The 25419-nt window shown below is 43.7% G+C and overlaps 2 protein-coding genes across 2 annotated transcripts in view; one reads left to right on the top strand and one right to left on the bottom strand.

Annotated features, from left to right (window-relative positions):
- Positions 1–16895, top strand: part of METTL5 (methyltransferase 5, N6-adenosine) — a 35032-nt gene extending 18137 nt beyond the window's left edge. Inside the window, exons 6-8 of the mRNA XM_068245577.1 lie at positions 798–849; positions 12162–12211; positions 15260–16895. Of these exons, the coding sequence (XP_068101678.1) occupies positions 798–849; positions 12162–12211; positions 15260–15301 (144 nt within the window). The 3' untranslated portion in view covers positions 15302–16895. The remainder of the gene's footprint in view (positions 1–797; positions 850–12161; positions 12212–15259) is intronic.
- SSB (small RNA binding exonuclease protection factor La) overlaps positions 15078–25419 on the bottom strand; it is a 47140-nt gene continuing 36798 nt past the window's right edge. The window contains exons 10-12 of the mRNA XM_068245576.1: positions 18759–18942; positions 16879–17001; positions 15078–15523 (exon numbers count right to left, since the gene is read on the bottom strand). Coding sequence (XP_068101677.1) covers positions 15420–15523; positions 16879–17001; positions 18759–18942 — 411 coding nt within the window. The 3' untranslated portion in view covers positions 15078–15419. The remainder of the gene's footprint in view (positions 15524–16878; positions 17002–18758; positions 18943–25419) is intronic.

Here is a 25419-nt window from a genome sequence, read left to right as displayed (position 1 = left end):
TTTATTTTTTTTACCTCATTTAAAGTGAACTTAGAACGTCCTCTCTGCTCTAAAAGTTGTCCTGCCACCAGTTGAGGGTCAAACTGGGTAGAGACAGGGGAAAGGTCTATGACACCCCTGCACCATAGACCACCAGGTTTAGTATTTTTTTTCCCCCCAATTTTTGTCCTCTAAACCAAGGTGCGTCTTATAGTCCGAAAAATAAGGGTGCCGTATATACTAGCATATAAGGCGACTGGGCGTATAAGACGACCCCCCAACTTTTCCTCTTAAAATATAGGGTTTGGGGAATACTCGCCATATAAGACTACCCGTGTGTCAGTGTGAGCGAGCAAGCAGGGTGCCAGGCGGAGTTGTAATTACCTATGCTGCAGTCATCTGGTTAATAGAGAAATAGATCGCATTCTCCGTTTAATAGCTTCTTGCAAGCAGCCTGGGTAGCAGTGCCTCTTCCGTGGTCACCTGACTGGTGACATGTGCGCTCCACTGATGTCGCTCATGGAAGTGCCCGGCAATCTCTTCCCCCGACTTTTCAGAAGATTTTTAAGGGTTAAAAAGTTGTCTTATACGGTAAGTCCTGTGTACAGGAGTTTGGACACTGAGCCCTCCTGTACGTACACACACGCTCACACTCACTCTCACACACTCTCACACACTCTCTCACTCACTCACACTCTCTCTCTCACTCTCTCACTCTCACAGTTTCCTAATGCTGCACATAAACAAGCATTATGTAGAATGCATCTACCCTGTTAAATCCTGTTATGTATAAAGAGTGCATTTTATACTTTGTCTAGCATATCCAGAAGAAGGCTGCAGAGTGGAAGGTGAAGATGGATGTAGTTGCAGGTAAGTGATAATCACATCTGAGAGTTCCCTACAAAAACACACAGACAGGGAGCACACTTGTTTAATTCGCTGCATAGCAGAAAATGCCCATGCAGTCACATTCAAAGAAAGTCTATGGGCCGCACAGCAAATTGCATCTCTCTGCAATCTGCAATATGAGTTTTAAAATGTGACCAGCATGCTGCTTATTCCCACATACAATGCTTTCCTATGGAACCAAAATAAATGCATTCCCATTTTGATATTTAAAAAAAAATGCTGTGTTTTTCAGTTTTTCAAAAGCCAGATTAAACAAAAATGTGAAAACCGTGGACATGCACACGCCTTAGGCTGGGTTTCCACTAGCCGCCTAAAGTCCTAAAAGATGCGCGGCAGCTTTTCTTTTCTTTTTTTATCTATCTATGAGCAGTCGCTTTAAAATATCTAGCTAAACCTGTATTTCTTTTTGGCTTATTCTGTGCATATTTCACCTAGTTTTAGTGTCCTTGAAAGATGCAGTTTCAATCTGTACTAAAGTTACACAAGCAAGTTTTTTACATTTTAATTTAAAAAAAATATATATTACAGTAATGCAGTTAAAATTGTAATTAAAGGGAACATGAAGATACTTTCCCTTACCTGGGGCTTCTGCCAGCCCCCAACACCTTGCCCCCCCCCCCCCTTGCAGCCGCCCTGCGTCTGTGTTGTCTTGGAACGATCCTCCGGTCTCCAGCCGCAGCTAAGTCTCGATATTGCTGACTTGCAAGTCGACTTGTCATGCGTGTCCTTGCTCTTGCTCCGCCGCCTTCCTGAGCATGTGCAGTACAGCGACGTGAGCGGCCAGGGCTGCGCAGGCGCAGTGGCTCGGCAAATTGGCTAGTCGCCGAACACAAAACTTAACCATGCCAGGGTACCGGTGGATCGTTCCAGGACGGTGTGGCTGACAGGAGCCCCAGATAAGTGAAACTTTTTTTTTTAAGTATCTTCCGGTTTTCATTAAAAAAAAAAATAATAATAATCGTATTAAATAAAGCACACCTGTCAAAGTAGAAAGTCTACAGTCTTTGAATTGATGCAAATGTTGCAATTTAATAGTTGTTGTTTTTTTATTATACTGGCGAAAAAAATATATCTGTATCTGGCTTCTATTTTCCATGCACTGCAATAGTCCACCACACACTTTCTTATTTGCGGTGCGATCGCCACATTATCAGCCTTCATATGACCCCGCACCATGGTGTGGCCACAGGGCCATATGCGCTGCAGTCTTTGTGATGGGACTGGAGCAATTTTGATATTTCCATCGCGCCGCATCGCACTGACTGTCTCGATAGACTGGGAACAGTGTGCAAGGAGCCTTAAAGCTAATAGGAACCCTTATTTAAATAAAAAAAAGTCAGATACTCACCTAAGGAGAGGAAAGGCTTGGTGCTAATGAGCCTTCCCTCTCCCGGTGCCCCGCTGGCTCCTCCGTTCACATCCCTCGCAGTCTCCTAGCGGCGACCGTCATTCAAGCGGAGATGTGCGCGCGTTCTCCTGCAAAACCCCATCCCAGGACTTTGTTCCAATTGGCGTTGAGCGGTCCTGGTGCTGCCACCATGTTCACGCCAATTGAACCCAAGGTAAGAAGAATATGGAGGCTGCCATATTTACTGTATTTCCTTTTAAACAGTACCAGTTGCCTGGCAGTCCCGCTGGTCTGTTTGGCTGCAGTAATGTCTGCATCACACCGGAAACAAGCATGCAGATAATCTTGTCAGATCTGACAATACTCTCAGAGGCACCTGATCTGCTGCATGCTTGTTCAGTATTAGAAGCAGAGGATCAGTAGGATAGCCAGGCAACTGGTATTTATGGAAATAAATATGTCTACCTCAAATCACTGTCACTTCACGTTCAATCACATGAAAAACAGCATGAATTTGTAAAATACTGCATGAGGTAAAAACCCTTTGTAAATGGTTATACAGTTTTGTTTTTTGTTAAATCACTGAACTGTTGCTACATGAAATATTTTACTGCATGTGCTAAAATACTGAACATTACATTTGTACTGAACAGGTCTTAGTGAATTGAAGCCACTGAGATGGCTGTGAACAATTGCATGTTCCCTTCCCACCCTTAAAGGGGAACTTCAGCCTAAACAAACATACTGTCATTAAGTTACATTAGTTATGTTTATTAGAATAGATAGGTAATATAGTTTTTTACCCACACTGTTTTAAAAGAACAGGCAAATGTTTGTGATTCATGGGGGCAGCCATCTTTTTGGTTGAAAGGAGGTGACAAGGAGCAGGAGACACAGTTCCAACTGTCCTGTGTCCTGATAACCCCTCCCAGCTGCACACACTAGGCTTCAAATGTCAAATTCAAAATGTAAAAAAAAAAAAATGTGCACTAAAACAGCACAACGAGAGCAACAACATCAGAAATCCCATCATGCTTTGCACAGCATCAGGGGGAAAATGCCCGGGCAGTTTTCTTCTGTGCAGCTAAAAATGAGGCTTGGATAAGAGAAACAATATTCTGATGCTGTGAAACTGTTAAAGAAACACTAGGCCTTTTCAGTGCTGATGAGTCGATTTTTAGTCCGGAGGTTCACTTTAAGGCTCATACACACATCAGACTATAGTCTTTGGAAAATGAAAGATCACAGACCAATCTTACCCCCTTCCATGTAGTATGAGAGCCATACTCTACACAGTCTTTTCTATGGAGCTGAACTCTCCATCAGAAAAAAATCTTTGCAAAATGCTGCAAACACAGATGCTGTACAGACACAAAAGATCAGTATCTGCAAAAGATCTGTTCCTGCCAAAGATCCGTTCCTGCAAATTGCATTCATAGTCTGAGATCTGCAGATCATCATACACACCTTGTTTAACTGACATTCATCTGCAGATCTGAAAATCCAACCTGGTGGATCTGATCTGCAGATGAATATCTGTTAAACAAGGTGTGTATGAGGATCTTCAGATATCATAGACTATGTAACAGACTATGAATGCATTTTGGAGGAACAGATCTTTTGCAGATACGGATCTTTTGAATGTCTACAGCATCTTTGTGTGCAGCATCTTGCAAAAATTTCTGTCTGATGGGGAGTTTAGCTCCATAGAATAGACTGTGTAGGTATGGCTCTCATACTACATGGAAGGGGGTAAAATTGGTCTGTGATCTTTCATTTTCCAAGGACTATGGTCTGATGTGTGTGTATGGGCCTTTAGGCTGGTTTCACAGTGGGACGTTAAAGTCCCACGTTACAGCAGCCAGTAACGCAGCCTAACTCACAGCACTGTAAAATCAATGTTGCTGTTCAGTGCACACATTGCGTTATATAGTAACGCAGCACGTTTAAACAAACTGCTGCATAATGTACGTTATACTCTGCTAAGCCACGTTAGACTGTTTGCACATGCTCAGTAATGTAGGAGGAGGTCTCCCCTCCTCCTCCGCAGCCAGCCACATGGCTAATTAATATTTACTGCACTGCAGAGACTTGTGGTGGGATTGTAGTGTTGTACGGATCATGAACGAATCCTTCATTTGATCCGGATCTTTTTTGCGAGTCGAATCATCCGGATCATCACAATGAAAGATTCGGTTCACAGTGGATGTCTGTCTGGAAGAAACAGGAACATACAGAATGTACAGTGCAGGGAAAGTCCTGTCCTACTAATCATTTCACCCAGTCTGCTTCCCTAGTAAAAGGATTCAAATGATTTGGTTCAAAGATCCGGATCTTTTCAATGATCTGATTCAAATGATCTGAATCCTTAAAAAGATCCAGACTTTCTATAACTAACCTGGAGCGGCTGCTTTGAGAGCTGCATAACGCAGCTCAATCTGACGTCCAACTTCAACACCACCATGAGTTGCTTTAGGGACACGTTATGCGACCATAACTTCCTTTAAAACGCAACTTCTTGGTGTGTAAGTAGCCTTATGTTAAACAAATGGTTAATGAGACTGAAATTTATGCAGCTTAAAAATGGAGCAAATGCAGCATTATGGTCAAGCGGATGTAAATGTATGCAGCTTAAAATGGACCAAATGCTGCAGCCACATTTACATCTCATGTTTAAAGAGAATCTGTATTGTTAAAATCGCACAAAAGTAAACATACCAGTGTGTTAGGGGACATCTATTACCCTCTGTCACAATTTTGCCGCTCCCCGCCGCATTAAAAGTGGTTAAACAGTTTTAAAAAGTTTGTTTATAAACAAACAAAATGGCCACCAAAACAGGAAGTAGGTTGATGTACAGCATGTCCACACATACAAAATACATCCATACACAAGCAGGCTGTATACAGCCTTCCTTTTGAATCTCAAGAGATCATTTGTGTGTTTCTTTCCCCCTTCTGCTCTCATGCACTGAAGTTTCAGGCTGCTCTTTTCTTCCTGCAAACAGCTTTGCCCTTGTCTGAATTTCCTCAGTATGTGAAAGCCCAGCCAGCTCAGAGGACACTTTATCCAGCTTGTAAAAGATACGAGAGCAGAGAGAAGCTGCATTAATCTAAATATCACACAGGCAGTGTGCAGAGAGGGGCCTGAAAGGGGGAGTTCATAGCAGAACCACAACACTGAAGAACTTGACAGCCTTCCAGACACTGGCCGACAAGTCTGACAGGGGAAAGATACATTGATTTATTACAGAGACTGTGATAGCAGAAAGTGTTGCAGTAAGCCAGAACACATTAGTATAGCTTTTGGAACTTGTAGGATGATAAAAAACAGGATGCAATTTTTGTTACGGAGTCTCTTTAAGGCTAGTTTCACAGTGGGACGTTAAAGTCCCAAGTTACAGCAGCCAGTAACGCAGCCTAACTCACAGCACTGTAAAAATCAATGTGCTGTTCAGTGCACACGTTGCGTTACATAGTGACGCTGCACGTTTAAACAAAGTGCTGCATGCTGTATGTTATACTGGGCTAAGCCACTTTAGACTGTTTGCACATGCTCAGTAATGTTGGAGGAGGTCTCCCCTCCTCCTCTGCGGCCAGCCACATGGCTAATTAATACTTACTGCACTGTGGTGACTGGTGGTGGGACTGTAGTGTTGTCTGGATCATGAACGAATCGTTCATTTGATCCGGATCTTTTTTGGTGAGTCAAATCATCCGGATCATCAATGACAGATTCGGTTCACAGTGGATGTCTGTCTGGAAGAAAGACACATGTTACTTACCGGTAACGTCTTTTCCGGGAGTCGGAAGGACAGCACCCATATGAGATAAATTCCCTCCAGATACTATTGGACAGGAGAAGGTTAAAAATTAGCATACCCTGCAGCAGCATACATATATATATCCCTAACCTGAACTAACCTTCAGTAACAATAAAGATGAACACAATTTAATGCTCAAAACTCAATTTTATATATATATATATATATATATATATATATATATATATATATATATATATATATATATATATATATATACACACATATACGCATATACCAATCAGGGTGGGTAGCCCGGGTGCTGTCCTTCCGACTCCCGGAAAAGACGTTACCGGTAAGTAACATGTGTCTTTCCCAGGGTCGTCTCCAGGACAGCACCCATATGAGACTACCAAGATTACACATGTGTAACCCATATACCCTAGGGCGGGACAGCTGCTTGCAACACTCTTCTACCGAAGATTAAATCTCTACTGGAATCAAAGTTCAGCCTATAATGTTTTACGAATGTATTCTTATTCGACCCTGTTGCAGCCCTACAGATCTGCTCTACAGAAACTCCTGCTCTTTCTGCCCAAGAGGTAGACACAGCCCGTGTTGAATGTGCTTTGATCAACAGAGGTACCTCCTTTCCCTGAAGCTGATAGGTCATAGTAATTGTCTGTTTTATCCATCTGGCGATGGATGCCCTGGATGCCTGCTTTCCTCTTAATACCAGCAATAACACCAGCATTGCCTGCGTCTTTCTCCATGATTTCATTGCTTCCAGATACTGAATTACACATCTCCTGACATCAAGACAATGAAAGTGTTCCTCCTTTTCATTAGATGGGTCCTGACAGAAAGAAGGGAGGAATTTTCCCTGCGACCTATGAAAACTCGTACCAACCTTTGGTAAGAAAACAGAATCTAATTTAAGTGTGATCTTATCATCTGCTATAATACAGTATGGCTCTGCTATGGAAAAAAGCTTGGATCTCTCCCACTCTCCTAGCTGTTGCAATTGCAAGTAAAAAGAAAAAAAGTTTTTTTTTTTTGTTTTTTTTTTAGGGTTAACAACTTCTCAGCGATCTCCTGTATTGGCTCAAAAGGTGGACTCATGAGAGCCTGAAGTACTAAGTTCAGGTCCCAAGGAGGCACATGAGATTTAAACACTGGTTTAATTCTAGACATAGCTCTAAAAAACCCAATAAAAATTTCACTTTTCCAAGCTTACAAGTAGATCCTTCTAGTGACAATCTTCCTACTTTGTAGTAGAGTATTGGATAAATTCCCGGAAAAAAACCCTTCTTCTTTAAAAGTTTTAATTCATCCTCCAGGTCGACAGATGCAACATTTCCAGTTGCGGCTGGATTATTGGACCCTGATGTAACAAATCCTGACGTAGGGGTAACATTACTGGTTCCTGCACTGATAACTTCCCTAACAGAGAAAACCAAGCTCTTTTTGGCCAGAAAGGCATTATTAGTATGCCTGACGCTTTCTCCCTGTAAATCTTGTTGAGGGTTTTTGGAATCAACCTGAACGGTGGAAAAGCATAAATCAGATGATCCCTCCAGCTCAGTGCAAATGCATCCACTGTGACCGGATTGTCGGTGGGACAGAGGGAACAAAATCTGCGACATTTTGTATTCTTCCTGGTCGCAAACAAGTCTATTGTCGGAGTCCCCCACCTGCGTGTCAGACTCTGGAAGACCTCTTCGTTTAGTATCCATTCTTCTTGGCTCAGTTGTGAACGGCTGAGGTAATCCGCCACAACATTTAAGGTTCCCTTTAGGTGTACCGCCGTCAGTGATGCTAGATTCATCTCTGCCCATTGAAGGATCATGCTTACTCTGTTGCATAATGTCCTGCTCCTGGTTCCTCCCTGATGATTTATGTGGGCTACCACTGTACTGTTGTCTGATCTGATTACTATATGTAGTCCCTGGATGTGTACTTGGAATTGTAAAAGTGCCATTCTAACTGCTTCCATCTCTCTGATGTTGGAATGAGCCCGGGCAAGATCCTTCTCCCAAGCTCCCTGAATTGGAATGTTGTCCATATGTGCTCCCCAGCCCCAAGAGCTGGCGTCTGTGGTTATTATCCTTTGGTATGGCAAGTTTCATAGACGGCCCTCCCTTAGATGAGCTGGCTCCAACCACCAATGAAGTGACATCTTGACATAGTGCGGTATTAGCACCCTCTTGTCTAATGCATTCTGTTTCCTGTTCCAAGACTGCAAAATCCATAGTTGAAGTTGTCTTGAATGCATCTGGCCCCATAGGACCGCCAGGAATGAGGATGTCATAAGACCGAGCAGAGACATGGCTTTTCTTAAAATGATGGAAGTTGAATCCTGAAAAGAAACAACATTCAAAAAGTTCTCTCCTTTGTGCAGGAAGATAAACTCTTTGATTAACAGTATTTATCTGAAAACCCAGGAAAATCATAATCTGAGATGGAGTAAGGGATGACTTTTTCCAATTGATTAACCACCCTACCGATTCAAGCACCAACACTGAGGTCTGAATCTGGGTGGATACTGACATAGCTGAGTCTCCCCATAAAAACAAATCGTCTAGATATGCTATGATTTGAATCTCTCTAAGTCTCAAGAAAGCAAGGATTTCAGTCATTACTTTTGTAAACAACCAAGGGGCTGAGGAGAGGCCAAATGGAATAGCTGTAAACTGATAGTGTCTTACCTCGCCTGTTTGATGTATTGCAAACCTCATGAACGCTTGAGACTCCAGATGTATTGGAATATGCAGATACGCGTCCTGTAGATCCAGAGACGCCATGTAAGCTCCGCCTGTTTTCTTGAACCCCGAAAGGAATGTTTAAACCTAAAAGTTTTCTTTTTATTTGGAAAGTTTTCCTTAAAGTCTGCTGATCTCTCTAATGTTTCATCTAATTTTGTGCCAAAGAAAAAAAATTACCTTCACATGGAAAGCCACAGTTTTATTTTGGAAGAAACATCACCTTCCCAGGGTCTCACCCATATTCCCCTTCTTGCTGAATTGGATAAAGCAGAAGCTCTTGCAGTAAGTCTCACTGTCTCATCCGCTGCATCTGTAAGATAATCTACTACCTGAAACAGATTAGGAAAAGATTTGAGTATAACATCTCTAGGTGAACTTTCAGCGATATGCATTTCTAGTTGTTGCAACCATATTTTAAATGATCTTGAGAAGGCCGTACTAGCTACTGCGGGTTTGAAAATTAAAGTAGTTGTTTCCCAATTTCTTCTTAATAGATTATCTACCTTCTTGTCTAGGGGATCCTTCAGAACCCCAAAGTCCTCAAATTGTAAGTGCGATTTGCGAGACACTTTAGATAAAGCAGGATCCAATCTGGGAACTGGTCCCCAAATTTTTTGGTCCTCGGGTTTAAAGGGGTATTTCCTATTCATAGACCTAGGCCAAAAGGCCCTCTTTTCTGGGTTTTGCCATTCCTTATCAATTAATTCCTTTAATGTAGAGTGAACCGGGATAAAACTTTTTTTTTTTTTCTGTCAGACTTCTATACATTTTGTCTAAAGTGGAAAGATCCTTTTCCTCTTCCTTAATATCCATAGTAGCAAACATCGCACTTAACAATTGATCCATATTATCCATAGAAAAGCAAATCTCTGTCCCTTTCTTGATTCTTGTGACTTAACAGTATCCTCTTCAGTACTCATTTCCTCCAGTGATGAAATCTCACCCTCTGAATGCTCTGAGTCTGAATTCCACTTTCTCTTTTGCCCCTGCTGAGATTCGCCCACAGATGTTAACGCTTTGGGAGAGGAAGGAATTACATTAGGTGGTAATGATTCAGGTACTGCTGAAGAGGTAGATGGGGCAGACTCCTTATAGGATTTGGAAGGTAGCTTTTATTTCTGACTTCATCCATCCCATAAGATCTTTAAACATATTCGGGGTTTCCTCTTTAACCACTTTCTGAGTACAGGAACTACATAAACTGTTTCCTGATGCAGATGAAAATTTTTGCTGCACATAAAGCACATTTCTTTTCTTTACACTTTTGCTCAGCTTTTGGCAATTGCACTGAAGCATGGCCTGATTCATCTCTTATTTCTTTTACTTTAACCGGCTTGTCAGCTTTTCCAGTCTGGGCTACAAGCAAGAAAAAGAAAAGGACTAAATTACTATCTATAAAAACAGAGACCAGAAGCAATAAAGCCCACACTGTGGGTTTACATACCAAACCAGCACTGGAGCTCTGTTCAGCAGATCCCTGCGGAGATACGTTTGATCCTTCCATAGTAAACGAGTATAATGGAAAACAGACTGAGTTGCTTTAAATGTCTGCCTGGTTCCACCTCTAAAGGCTTCACCCCCCGCAGCCACAACCATGCACATCAGTTCCCTCCTAACCCTTAGACTGGACTTACTTTGCCTGCCAGCAGTGAAAGGGTTAACTCCTGGACAGCGTTCAGCATTCTGGCGCTTCTGCTGCATGCCGCCCCCACGCCAGTCCAGCTTCCGCTCTGCTTCCTAGAGGGGCGTGCTCAGGCTTCCACCCGGTCACCTGACCCGGTGAGCCAATCCGACCTCCGAAAAACGCCGACCAATGCGCGCGCACTGCACGCACAGATTCTCGCCCCATAAGCCTTAGCGTCTTCCTGAGGTCTGTAACACGGAGCCGGCGTCCTCTCCCCACATCAATCCCGCCTGGCTGGTGTGTACACGGGGGGAACAGCCGCTCAGAGCCTGCCAACTGACATGGACTCTCCTGTTCGATCCTCCTCCTTCCGTGGACAGGAATTAAACTGAAGGTTAGTTCAGGTTAGGGATATATATATATGTATGCTGCTGCAGGGTATGCTAATTTTTAACCTTCTCCTGTCCAATAGTATCTGGAGGGAATTTATCTCATATGGGTGCTGTCCTGGAGACGACCCTGGGAAACAGGAACATACAGAATATACAGTGTAAGGAAAGTCCTGTCCTGCTAGTCATTTCACCCAGTCTGCTTCCCTAGTAAAATGATTCGGTTAAAAGATCTGGATCTTTTCAATGATCCAATTCAAATGATCCGAATCCTTAAAAAGATCCAGACTTCCTATCAGTAACCTGGAGCGGCTGCTTTGAGAACTGCATAACGCAGCTCAATCTGATGTCCAACTTCAACACCACCATGCATTGTGTTACGGGCACGTTATGCGACCATAACGTCCCCTAAAACGCAACGTCTTGGTGGGAAAGTAGCCTTAGGGTAGGAACACACTAGGCAGCACATAGTGTAAAATGCATATGCGATTCTGCCTAGTGTGTTCCTACCCTTAGGGCTTAGACAAACTATAAGCGCTTTTCTGAGCGCTTGCGATCAATTATGCGCTTGGAGCATTAAAAAAAAAAAAAAAAAAAAAAATCGCCCCCATTCACTTTCATTAAAATCGTGGTAAAATTTGCCATGTATGCGTAAAAATGTACGTGTACGTGTTCATTTTTACCGTAATTTTAAAAAGCGCTCTGCTAATCAATCACAAGCACTCAGAAAAGCGCATAGTGTGTCTGAGCCCTAAAAACTCGTTCACACTACAAGAGCTTTTCTAAGCGCTTTGATTTTTTTTTTTTTTAAAGCTCTTGCTAATATTATCCTATGTGAATGTTCACACTGGAGCAATGTGATTTTGTAAAAATCCCCCATAGCATTGCCTTAGCAAGAGCTTTTAAAAGTTCTTGTAGTGTAAATCAGCCCTAAAGGTAACATGCAAATTGTACACAGCTTGGACCAGTCAAAATCTGGAATTCCAATATGCATGCAAACTAGAATTATCAGCATATCACTGACCCCCATTTAACACTCAGTTGCATATCGTGCCATAGTGTCTGGCAAATTTCTTAAGTATAGAAGATGCAGCCTGAAGAAAGAGCTTTCAAATGAGTACATCGATGGGTAACTTGAGCGATTGGCTGTTTGTTTGTTTTTAAAATACCCTTTGACTATGAGTTTGGTATATATTAAAGGAGTTATCGAGGGGGGGAAATGAATAAAATAAGTGCTACTTACTGGGGGCTTCCTCCAGCCCCAAGCTCCCAGCATGTCCCTCGCTCAAAGGGGAAGGATGTCAGTCATAGCTACTTGTTTGTGAATTGCATCTTTTGATAATTTCCGCTGTTTTACCCACCAACTGTTCATTTTTTTCCCCCCAGAGCTTCGTTATGATCTACCAGCATCATACAAGTTCCACAAGAAGAAATCTGTAAGTGTAGTGTTACAAACTTTTCAGACTTGTTTCTAAAAGGTGTTACGTCAGATTACCATACAGCACACTTGTCTACTGCCTGGTACACACCATGCAATTTCTTGCCACAGATGGTCCAATAGATAAATTTGACAGTTCCGATCTGATTTCTAATCGCTTCTATACAAAAATAGTTAGAAAAATGATCAGAAATCAGATATCTAATGGAGCAGTTATCTGGCGAGAAATTGCATGGTGTGTACCAGGCATTATGGAAGACATTTAGCTTGCTGCCCAGAATCCACCTATACATGAAGTCTTCCATAATGCCCAGTAAACACCATGCTATTTCTCACCAGATAACTGCTCGAATAGATCATATCTGAATTCTGATCATTTTTCTAACAATTTTTTTATAGAAGTGATTAGAAAAAAAAAAAAGCGATCAGAAATCAGATCGAAACGATCCCCAAAATTATCTTTTGGACCATCTGGTGAGAAATTGCATGGTGTGTACCGGGCATTATGGAAGACTTCATGTATAGGGGGATTTTGGGCAGCAAGCTAGATAAGTCTGATCTACAATGTGATAAATAAGTTTCCTACAGTCAGTCCAGGGAGCCATTTAGTCCAGCAGCAGCTCTGAACCCTCCCATCTGGGGAAATGCTTTGCCCACACTGTGAAGCCTAGAACCCACTAGGAGCACTTTTAGTTGAAAAGCTCTTGCTAATGTAATGCTATGGGCTTGAACCCACTTCAGCGATGCGATTTTATAAAAATCCCCCATAGCATTAGCAAGAGTTTTTTCAAATCACTAGCGCATAGAAAAGGATTCTAGTAAGTTTGAGCCCTTACTCAGTGGAAGCTTAAAGCTGGGTTGTCACCCTGCTATTCCCTTCATAAAAATCAAGCTTGCATAGTGAGTCAGTCAAGCTGTGTCCTTGCATAATGCAGCCCTACACCGCTGCCCATTAGGGATGATCAATGAGATGCCAATATTTAAGTTTATGCAGCTTCAGAATGGACCATTCAATTTAAATCTGGGTTTAAATTGATTGGTTGATATTCAAACTGCATATATTTGCATAGAAATTTGCTACTGCCAATGAGAAAGATGACTCCTGGCCAGTTTGCCACCCACTGCATTAACCTCAGCGGTATGCTCGACATTGTAGGGCATGCTGCTGCACAGGTTTTACTGCCAATTGGGACATCTCCCCAGGATTCATTTATTAGTTAAAGGGAACCTTAACTGAACGAGGGGTAAAGAGTTTTACTTACCTGGGGCTATTACCAGCCCCCTGCAGCAGTCCTGTGCCCTCGGCGCCCCTCTGGAATCCTCTGGTCCCCCGCTGTCACTTAGTTTCGTTTTTGACGACTCACCAGTCCCCGGCCGCCATGCGTATTATTGGACGCATTCACCAATGCAATTAGCGCTATTGCGGACCGCAACGCGTACAAAAATACGCGTTGCCGCATTCCGCACGCGTAGATATGCGGCAACGCGTATTTTTGCACGAGTTGCAGTCCGCAATAGCGCTAATTGCATTGGTGAATGCGTCCAATAATACGCATGGCGGCCGGCGACTGGTGAGTCGTCAAAAACGAAACTAAGTGACAGCGGGGGACCAGAGGATTCCAGAGCGGCGCCGAGGGCACAGGACTGCTGCAGGGGGCTGGTAATAGCCCCAGGTAAGTAAAACTCTTTACCCCCCGTTCAGTTAAGGTTCCCTTTAAAGTGTGTCCTTTACCTACCTACCTAGTATTGTCTGCCGTCACCTTCTCTCCCCCCCCCTCCCCTCCCAATTGCCCGCTGGATCCATTACCACGCTGGGATCTAGCGACTAAGTAGCCTCCTGCTCAGCTCCGGTCCTCACTATGGGGAGGATCAGCATGACGTCATGTACGATCCTCCCCATAGTGAAGACTGGAGCTGAGCGGGAGGCTGCTTAGTCGCTGGATCTCAGCGTGGTAATGGATCCAGTTGGAAATGGGGGGGGAGGGGTTTGGGTTTCGGCGGACAATACTAGCTAGCCTAGTGCTAGCTAGTATCTAAAGAACACATTTAAAGTAATAAATTAGCGCGGTGGGCACAGATAATGCAAAACCTGAGTGTAACGCTCAGGAGGTTAAAGGCTCGTACACACGCTTGAGTCTGGGACGGGTCTGTTAGACCCTCCCGCTGGGCGGGTGTTCCAGCGACAGTACAGTCTGTCTACAGACTGATAAGGCTGTTTCTGAGCGATCTGCGTGGTGGGGGGCCTGCATGTGTAGCTCACCTTCACTTCAAAAGAATCTGAGCGTGCTCCCACAATGTATGCCAGCATCTGAAGTATTTACATCTCACTAGCGGGATATATACATGGATCTATAGTACCACCCCCAAAGGCACACTTATGAACCAAACGTCCCCTATATAGGAGGTTCATTTTGTAAAAAAAAAAAAAGTTACAGAGGTTCTGTGGACTTTGCTTAGTCTAACTAGATGAATAGCACTGCGCGCATCATCAGGAGCTTACTGCACAGGCGCATTACAAAAATTTTCTAGCACTGTGCCTCCGCAGTAAGCGCCCGATGACACACGGAGTGAAGACATGCACAGCCGCAGTGCTATTTGTCTAGTTGGACAAATAAATAGCGGGTCACCGGAGGCGGCTTCAGTGATGGCTTGAGACTTAAAAACTTTTAAGTCCCACACAACCCCTGTAAGGGCGCTCAGTGCCCTTTAGGGTGCATTTCTACTAGCGTGAATTTGCATGCGTTCCCTGCATGCAAATTCGCATAACCAATTAAAGTGAATGAGCCTGTGTCCACTTGTCAGGAAAACTTCCTTTTCCCAATAGAACATTTTCCCTTTGTGATGAACTTTTACAGACATTAGGAGACAATTCACTATTTATTGAATATTATACAAGATTGTTGCCAGTGTACAATAATAGGCAACAAGTCCAGAACGTGGGACACAATCTAGAGTCACTTAACAAAAACATAAATATAAAGTTTCAAATAACCATTTTACACTATTCACTCATTCGATATTTCAAATTAAAATAAATTCCTTGCAGGTTGACATTGAAGTGGATTTCATCAGATTCGCACTTAACTGACATTCAACATCCGCAGACTTTAAAATATGCAAAATGTTTTTGGAGAATTTGTCTTTTTATATAAAAAAAAAAAAAAGGAAACTGGAAAAAAAAAAAGCCACTAAAATCTCCCATCCGGTTACTGATCCTCAGCCGCTGTCTTCTGTTGCTTTGGCTCCGGCTCATCAGCAGATTTATCCTCCAGCTGCCTCTTCTTGGGGCTCCCGGATTTATCATCATCATCTGGAAATACAAAGATGAGTGGAACCGGCAGCCTGAGAACAGCATCGGCACACTGCGATTACAAGCAAGACTCTGAACTGGTCAGAGGAAATGTTCCCGGCACAGTCAGCATTAGATGCAGCCAGGGGCCTACAAAAGGTGCAGAAGAGCTAGGTGGTGAGCTCTCAATTGGTGGTCAAGCCATGAAAGCAAAGATAGCGAGGCATGGCTTAAGTCCTTTAATGCAGCCTGGGCAGATACAGTGGAATAGGTGGTGGTGACTAGCCTGACAGCTTTTTCACTATAACCTATATAGCCTCTGGTGAAGCACATGTAGTGTGAAACAGCTGCCAGGCTCATTTGTCACCCCCCACCATCTATACCACTGTATCTGCCAAGGCTGCATTAAAGAGCTTTTATAGGTAGGCCATGCCTCACTATCGTCCTTGTAGTACTAATGGAAAGCAATGTCCAGATCTGAAGGTAGGACTAGAAAAGGAAGCTATGGCCATCCTCTAGCAACTAATCTTAATGCAGTTATATGACTAGTTGCTCTGAACATCTACACTTTCCACATGGTTTATTAAAGAAGGGTTTTTTTTGTGCTTGTCAAGGCTATTCTATGTTGAGATGAGGGAAATAAATACATCTATAAATAATTTGAATAAGCATATATAGTTAAAAGCCATTAAGGACTGATTGAAAAAACAGTTTAACACAATTATGTTGCACTCCCAAGCGGGATGTATAAGTGAAGGGGTGCTTGAGATGTAACAGCAGGGGGTACTTTGTCAACAGTGATCAACCTCCCTGGCGGTAAGCCCGTGCTGAGCACGGGCTATGCCGCCGTAAGGCACCGCTGGGCCGATTTGCATAATTATTTTTTTTTTGCTACACGTAGCTAGCACTTTGCTAGCTGCGTGTGCAATGCGATCGCTGCTGATCCGCCGCGCCGCAGCCACCCCCCGCCACCCCCAGTGCGCTGCCTGGCCAATCAGTGGCAGGCAGCGCTGTGGGTTGGATCGGAGTCCCCTTTGACGTCACGACGACGGTGACGTCATCCAGCCCATCGCCATGGCGACGGGAGAAGCTCTCCAGGAGATCCCGTTCTTTGAAGGCGGAGGCGATCGGAGGGGCTGGGGGGATGCCGCTGAGCAGCGGCTATCATGTAGCGAGACCTTGTTTTGCTACATTAAAAAAAAAAAAAAAAATTTTACTGCCCCCTGGCGGATTTTGATAAACCGCCAGGAGGGTTAATAAAGGGGTACATGTTATAATACTGAGAAACAGTTTTACAACACTTGTATGTTACTGTATTATGTTTACATTAAACTAATGCGTGGCTCCCATGGGGCACCTGTTCAATAAAAACCCACCTTCTGCATCATCTTCATCACTGCTCTCAAACTTCTTTTTCTTTCCCTGGAACTGGATTCTCTTCCTAGGGGAACTGTCATTTCCTCTTCCTCCTCTCCCTTTGCCTTTAAATTTCCTGTTACCTATTATAGAAAATAAAAATCAATCCTTATGCAATACAACCTAAACAAAAAAATAAAATTGTAGCACGTTAAGAATGCAAATCCACACCACCCATAAGGGCCCGTTCTCACTGATTCCCACAAATCGCCGAAGCGCTAGCATTTAACTAATGGCAATGATCTCACAGCCATCTCAGAATCGCAGTGCCTGCATCATTTTTCCATGATCACGATACAGTGCTTAAAAAGCGCTAATCGCGATCGCTCAAAAATGAGTGTAAAGTAATTTTACAATCACCCACGCAAAAACGTGAGAACAAGCCCTAACCATTGTTGGGAAGAACTAGGATAAGTCTCAGGAAAATTCCGCCATGTTGTGCAGCTTTCCACACTAGCAAGACCAGAACGCATTAGTTCATGACAATGAGTGGAGCCACACAATCCTTTACACTAGTGTTTCTCAAACCTGTCATTGTGACTCCCCAGCAGTGCATGTTTTGCAGGCAACCTCCCCTGTGCACAGGTGGTGTAATTAGTGTCTCAGCTAGGTGGATTCCATGTAGCTAAGACACCAATTGTGTGGGGGCCGGGAAAAAGCCTCGGACGCATTCAGCCCGTGGGCCTTAGTTTGAGGACCACTGCTCTAGAGTGTACTGGAGATATTTAAAAAAAAAATACCTGGGGCTTCCTCCAGGCTGATCCCTCCCTCACCGCCTTCCTCCATAATTTGGCCCCGAAAGTCCTTAAGGTGGGGCTAGTCAGCGCAGAAAGACCATGTGCGCTTCTGTCGCTGGAAGCATTCTGCAGGCGCAGAATGGGAGCGCTCGCAGCCCAGACTGGAGGACTTTCAGGGCAAATTGCAGATGATCCAGGAGGTAGAGGAAAGCAGTGAGGGAGCAATCAGCCTGGAGAAAGCCCCAGGTAGTTTTTTTTTTTGGGGGGGGGGGCATCTACCTCAGGTACTAAAGTGTAATGAAGCCTACACTAAGCACTTCAAGGCAGTGGGGGGAGCTGTGAAATGCATGCTCGTTTCAGGTGTGAGATTTAGACACTACTGCAGCCAAAAAGATAAGCAGGATGCCAGGCAACTGGTATTGTTTAAGAAAATAGTCAGCCTCCATATTCCCTGCGCAAGTCACCTGTGCAGTAGAGCACTCAATCCAGCTCTGCCATTTCTACCTGAGCACGTTGGAAAGCCACTACTGCACAGGAATGCAAATAGCAAATATTGACATGTACTGTTTGAGGGCTGCTACTGCTGGATTGCCAAGGCTTAGGAGGATGAGGGAAGCCTCATTAGGATCCAGAGGCTTTCCCCCACCCGAGATAAGTACCTCTCCCTCCCTCCCCCCCACTCCAGTGGATGCTGCGGCATCCTGATGCTCCTAGAGCGCCTCCCAGGGATGCCTCAGCATACATCCCCATCAGATAAAGCAACTGCACATGGATAATGCAGCTGCATTAGCCACAGTTAACCTTTAGTCCTGGCAGCCAGTGGTTGGAAGTTGAACTTTTATGAAAGGGGATGTTACTAACTACAGTCCCCATGTGTGGAATGTATGTGTGCTCTACAAGATTAACTCTATCCTGTTTTGGGGGGATGCTGCATAATGAACTAGTAAATAGGAATAGTCAATGAGATTCTTATAATTCCAAACAGATGCAGATTTATGCAGCTTGGAAATGGACCAATTCCAAACTGCATAAATGAACCTGGGCTCAGAATCACCAATGACCCTCCCTACTAGTGACCAGTCAGTTCCAGGAAGGGCACCAACCTTTGCTTTTCCGCTTGTAACACTCTTGCTGATTTTCCATCATTTTCTTCAGAGCAGCCTTCTCTACATCACCCTCCAGAAGCTCCCAGGTTACCTCTTTCTCCTTCAGCTTTAGGCTGTCATTAGCTGCCTTTTTGGCCTTCTCCAGGGCTTCCTTGGCATTGCTTTTAAACAGTATAATTCCCTTAGGTGAAAAACAAAAATGTAAAAAGACAACTTTACTTACGGTAACGTCTTTTCCAGTAGTCAGAAGGACAGCACCCCTGGTGAGACTTGTCTCCCTCCCAATCGTGGACAGGAACTGCAAAAGAAAAGATTTGCATAACAAATTGGCAGCCATACATAAGCCACTATCTTACCACCAGTAACTCAGTTAATACAATAGATGACACGGACCGCATAGATGCTCACTTACATAATTATTATTCCACCCAAAAGAAGGGCGGGTTGCAGGGGTGCTGTCCTTCTGACTACTGGAAAAGACGTTACCGTAAGTAAAGTTGTCTTTCCCAGAACGTCATTGGACAGCACCCCTGGTGAGACGATGTACAAGATATAGGATCTAGGGAGGGACCACTGCCTGCAGCACCTTCCTTCCAAATGATAAGTCTGCTGCAGCCGAGATGTTTAGGCGATAATGTTTCACAAAAGTGTTCTGACTTGACCAGGTAGCAGCTCTGCATATCTGTTCTATAGATGCCCCTGCCCTCTCTGCCCAGGAGGTTGATATTGCTCTTGTAGAATGAGCTCTGATTGGAGAGATTAAATGCTTTCCTTGAACCTGATATGCTGATGTGATAGCCTGTTTTATCCATCGTGCCAGCGTTGCTTTGGAAGCTTTGTTGCCTCTTTGTTTTCCAGCAAAAAGGGTGAACATTGCGTCAGTTTTCCTCCAGGAACTTGTTCTTTCCATGTAGTGTATAAGACATCTCCTTACGTCAAGGGAATGGAGTCTCCTTTCCTTTTCATTACTAGGATTCTCGCAAAAGGAGGGTAGGAAGATCTCCTGATTTCTGTGAAAAGAGGAAACTACCTTGGGTAGAAAGGCTGCATCAGGACGTAATGTTATTCTATCCTCTGAAATGGTGCAATAAGGCTCTCTAATGGATAGTGATTGTAATTCACCAATTCTCCTGGCTGAAGTAATTGCCAGCAGGAAAATGGTCTTTAAGGTAAGAAATTTTTCCGAAATTTGCGCTAATGGCTCAAACGGAGCCTCACACAAACCCTGTAAAACAATGTTTAAATCCCAAGCAGGTACTTTTGTTTTAATTGCTGGCTTAAGTCTCTTTAAAGCCTGAAAAAAACGTACAATTAGATTTTCTTCTGCCAGTCGTTTTTCTAAAAACACACTAAGAGCAGATACCTGTACTTTCAGGGTGCTGATACTAAGACCTTTCTTATATCCACACTGAAGAAATTCCAATACGGATTTGAGAGATGAATTGTTAAAGGATCTTTCCCTACACCAATCGTTAAATATTCTCCAGGCTTTCTGGTATATTTCTCGAGTCACTTTTTTTCTACTCTGTATCAAAGTTTCTGATAGTTCATCTGAAAACCCTTTGGACTTCAGGATGCCCCATTCAGGTTCCAAGCTGAAAGGTGAAGCATGTGTAAGTTCGGATGCCATACTGGACCCTGAGATAGCAAGTGTGAGAGAGGAGGAAATATTATCGGATCTGTTACTGCTAGTGCCCTCAGTGACGTGAACCATGGTTTTTTTGGCCACAGTGGAGCTATTAAGATTACTCGAGCCTTGTCCTGTATAATCTTCTTTATCACTCGTGCTAGCAACGGAACTGGAGGAAATGCATACATCATTACTTCCCCCCAATTGATCGAGAAGGCATCTACTTTCCATGGTAGATCTTCTGGAAACAGGGCACAAAATTGTTGGCATTTCGTATTCACTTTCCTTGCAAACAAGTCTATTTTTGGGCAGCCCCATTGTAACGTCACCTGCTGGAATATTTCCTGATCTAATGACCATTCGTTCGCATCCAACCTCTTCCTGCTGAGGTAGTCTGCCAGTTGGTTTGAGGTTCCTTTTAAGTGTGTCGCTGTTAAGGATGAGAGATTCCTTTCTGACCAAAATAGGATCCTCGTCGTCTTTTCCCATAAGGATTGACTCCTCGTACCCCCTTGTCTGTTTAGGAAAGCCACCACACTCTGATTGTCTGTCCTTATCCTCACATGAGACTTCTTGATTTGGGGCCCGAAATGTAGTAAAGCTTGCCACACTGCTTGCAGTTCTCTGTTGTTTGATGACTGTGAACTGATCGTCATACTCCAGGCTCCCTGGGCCGGTTGAGAATTGAAGTGGGCTCCCCAACCCCATAAACTGGCGTCGGTTGTAATTGTATTCTGATGAGGAAAACTCCACAGACGACCTGGAGATAGATGATCCAGCTGTTTCCACCAAAGCAGAGAAGCCTTTATACTCTGTGGAATGACGATTTTCTTGTCCAGTGACGTCATAGACCTGTTCCAAGATTTTAGTATCCACATCTGTAAGAATCTTGCATGGAACTGCCCCCACTGGATTGCCGGAAAGGAAGAAGTTAGAAGACCTAGAAGTGCCATGGCCTTTCTTAGCGATATGCTTCTCAATTTCTGAAACGAGAGAACATTGTCAATAATAGCACTGATCTTCCTATCAGGTAACAACAATTTTTCCTTTCTAGTAGAAATAATGAAACCCAAAAACTCTAAGGATTGGAAAGGAACTAGGGCAGACTTTTCCCAATTAATCAACCAACCCAAATCCTGGAAGAAGCTCAAAGTTGTAGTTATCTGATCAAAAACGGATTTCTCAGAAGACCCCCATAATAAAAAATCATCAAGGTAACCGACAATATTAATCTGTTTTAACCTGAGAAGGGCTAGTACCTCAGACATAACCTTGGTGAATAGCCATGGAGCTGAAGATAATCCGAAAGGTAAGGCATTAAACTGAAAATGTCTTACCTCTCCTTCCATCCACACGGCGAACCTTAGGTATTGTTGGCAGGACAAATGGATTGGCAGATGAAGATATGCATCCTTCAGGTCTAGAGATGCCAAGAAGTCGTCTTTCTGTAAGATGAACTACAGATCGGATATTGTCCATCCTGAACTTTCTGTATTTGACCCTCAGATTTAGTTTCTTTAGATTTAGAATAAATCGATAGGTTCCCTGAGGTTTCCTCACCAGGAAGACTGGAGAGTAGAATCCCTGTTCTTTTTGGCATGCTGGAACCTGGCGAATTACCCTTTTCTGAAGAAGTGACCTTATTTCTGATTGAAGGGCTATTCTTAAAGATGGGTCTTTTGGACAAGGGGTTAGGACAAAATTTTGAGGGGGAGGCTGCTCGAACTCTATTTTGTAACCTTCTAATATTATATTCAGTAACCACTGATTGCTGAAGAGTTGTTGCCATTTTTCGAAATAGTTGGTGACTCTCCCCCCCACTGGAATGATGGCGTCATTGCTTGTTTGTCTTTTTGGTATTAGTAGAGGTATTGGGGGGTCTTTGTTGTCTATAAGGGGCCCATCTTCTACCCCTGGAAGATTTGTTATCCGCTTCATTTTTGGCGGGGGCCCGAAATGGCCGCTTATTTTGAAAAGGGCGCTTCCTTGGGAAATTCTTCTTATTATCCGCCGTACGATCTAGTGTATCGTCCAGCTTTGAACCGAACAGCAGATTACCTTCACAGGGGATACCACAAAGCTTAGATTTTGAGGAAGTATCCCCATTCCAGGTCTTAACCCATACTCCCCTTCTAGCCGAGTTGACTAGCGCCGTGGTTCGGGCTGCCAACTTTACTGTATCATCTGCCGCATCAACCATGTAATTTGAGGCATTCGTAATTTTTGGGAAGTCATTCAGAATTTCTTCCCTAGAAACTCCATTAGCAATCTTAAATTGCCGGTCTGATAGCCAAGTTTTCAGAGAACGACTAACTGCTGTTGATGCCACAGCCGGTTTGAAAGTTAATGAAGCCGACTCCCAAGCCCTACGCAAAACATTATCCATTTTTTTGTCTATTGGATCTTTTAGGTTACCAAAGTCTTCAAACAACAGGTCTGATTTTCTTGACACCCTGGAAAAGGAAGGATCCAGCTTTGGCGGAGGACCCCAACAAGCCTGATCATCCGGGGCAAAAGGGTAGCGCTTAGATAAAGATTTGGGCCAAAAGGCCCTTTTCTCAGGATTTTCCCATTCTTTCTTAATCATAGATTTAAGAGTAGAATGGACCGGAATGAATCTAGATTGGGGGTCCGCCAAACTTTCATACATCTGATCCAGGGGTGTCAGGGGTTTTTGCTCTGATCTAATACCCATTGTTTCATGCATGGAGGTTAGGAGATCTTTCATTAAATCTGGGGAAAAAGCAAATTTCTGTGATTTCTCAGCTTTTTCTATCTCTTCACCCTCAGATATCTCTTCTAATGCAGATATTTCCCCCTCAGAGAGTTCCGAGCCCTCTATATCACTCTCCCTACTTCTCCTAGCCTGCACAGGAATACGTGCCGCCGGAGTAGGAGAAGACCCAGTATTGATAGGTATAACAGCAGCGTCACTGCTAGGGCCAGGAACATCAGCAGGGTTGGGGGCTACAGCTTGAGAAGAAATAGCAGAATCCTTAATTTCTTTGATTGCTGAAGACATTTCCGCCCGCATCCAACCCATCAGATCTTTAAATATGACAGGGGATTCATCTTTAACCAGTTTATTTGTGCAATCCTGGCACAACTTTTTAGAGGATGAGGATGACAAGCGAGTGGAGCAAATGGCACATTTCTTCGCAGATTTGCTAGATCCACTTGATGCATGCTGACCCTTGTCAGTTTTATCATGTTTTTCAGGCTTTTCATGTTTTTCAGGCTATAAAACATAATAATAAGCCAACCATTAGCACCCTCTCTAGTACACACATATATATATATACACACTGCATATCTATATTTCCAATGTACTTGCCAGAGAGGTATCTTGGGCTGGCCTGGCAGACTGCGCAGGAGCTGACCCAGAAGCGTCCTCCATGCTCACATAAACCACCAGAGTGAGACAGGGAAAAGGATTAAATCCACATGAACAATAGGGCTCAGCTGACTAGCCCATTAGCATAATTTATTTGCATAGTCCCCCGTCGCGGCACCTGCCGCTTAATAGATATGCATAATTACCTCGTATTTCCGCAGCCCCTGCCGCGCTATTTGCTAATTACCTCAGCGAATCAGCTGATGCTGATTCGCAATCACCTCCGCGGCCCCTGCCGCCCGATCAGAGTCACGCCGGACGCCGTGCGTGACAACTTCCGGGTTGACCCGGAAGTATCTTGGTCTGAAAGCGCGCCTGCGCTATATCTCTGCTGCCTCATACGGAGAAGCCTCCTCCACGCTGCAGGGCTCCGACTGTACACTGTACAGCATGCCTGGAGCCCTGAAAGACGTTGCCCCCGACCATCTGTCATGGATAGCATCCTGGAGACCTCTCCTCTGCATTCCCGTCCGGGACAGGAAACTGAACTGAGTTACTGGTGGTAAGATAGTGGCTTATGTATGGCTGCCAATTTGTTATGCAAATCTTTTCTTTTGCAGTTCCTGTCCACGATTGGGAGGGAGACAAGTCTCACCAGGGGTGCTGTCCAATGACGTTCTGGGAAAATTGCATCCTATTTTAGATCAGTCAATTCACATCTTAGTTCAAAGCAGAATTATAAGTGACACTTTCTCAAGTAGTAATCTTAGGGCTGTTTCACAAGCCTGTCTGAACTACTTGCTTGCCATGTAGTTCAGCCTCCGATCAACAGAGCGCCCTTTGGCTGCAGTTTGAAGGAATCAAAAATTGTTTGCAGAACATATCAAGCATCAACACTGTTACAAAAAAAAAAAAAAACACCTGTTACAGCATCTGGATGTACATCCACAGAGCGGACACCTCCCCCACACCCAGTACCAAGTGCTTGCAAGCATCCGGCAGAACCACAGGAACAGCTCAAAGGCTATGATGCACCGCCAACAGCTGTCCATGTGAAGGAGACCTTACACTGTCCTTCAGTACATGCTGCAAAAAAAGTTACCAAGATCATTTAGGTGCAGAATAATGGGCATCACTTAATCTTTCACTGGGCCTTTGGAGGAGGAAGAAAAAAAGAAAAAAAAAAGCTAAGATGTGAAAACGGCTGTCCATTAATCAGTCTTTAGTACACACAAGCCCACCTCCTTTGCACCCACTGTTATCCTGATGATTAATGCCAAAAGGTAACCAATAGAATTTAAGCATTTTGTGCTCCTAGGGCCAGTCTTTCTCCTCTTGCATTGATTATCTAAAGACTAGTCGCCATGTGGTCAGACAGGCAGAGTTAGTCTGACTACATTTGGAAAGTTCTCAGTAGGTTATGTTATTTGAAAATTATTAAAGATTAATCTCTCCAACAATGCAAGAAAAAAATAAATAAAACATCATTTTGACCAGATAGAGTATGAAACAAACCCCAAACTGTGCAACAGGTCTAAGGGCCAAAAAAAGTAGTTATTCAAAATCAGTGCATTTGGTTGCTTTCCAAACTTAAAATGAACCTTCAGTGACATGAGAGACCTGTATGTACAGTGCCTAGCACACAAGTAAATATTCTCTGTTCCTTTTCTTCTTTCCCTGCCTGAAAGTTAATA

Source organism: Hyperolius riggenbachi, chromosome 7 (genome assembly GCF_040937935.1).
Source record: "Hyperolius riggenbachi isolate aHypRig1 chromosome 7, aHypRig1.pri, whole genome shotgun sequence".
In the NCBI taxonomy this organism is placed as follows: Eukaryota; Metazoa; Chordata; class Amphibia; order Anura; family Hyperoliidae; genus Hyperolius; species Hyperolius riggenbachi.
This window is presented reverse-complemented; position numbering and strand designations above follow the sequence as displayed.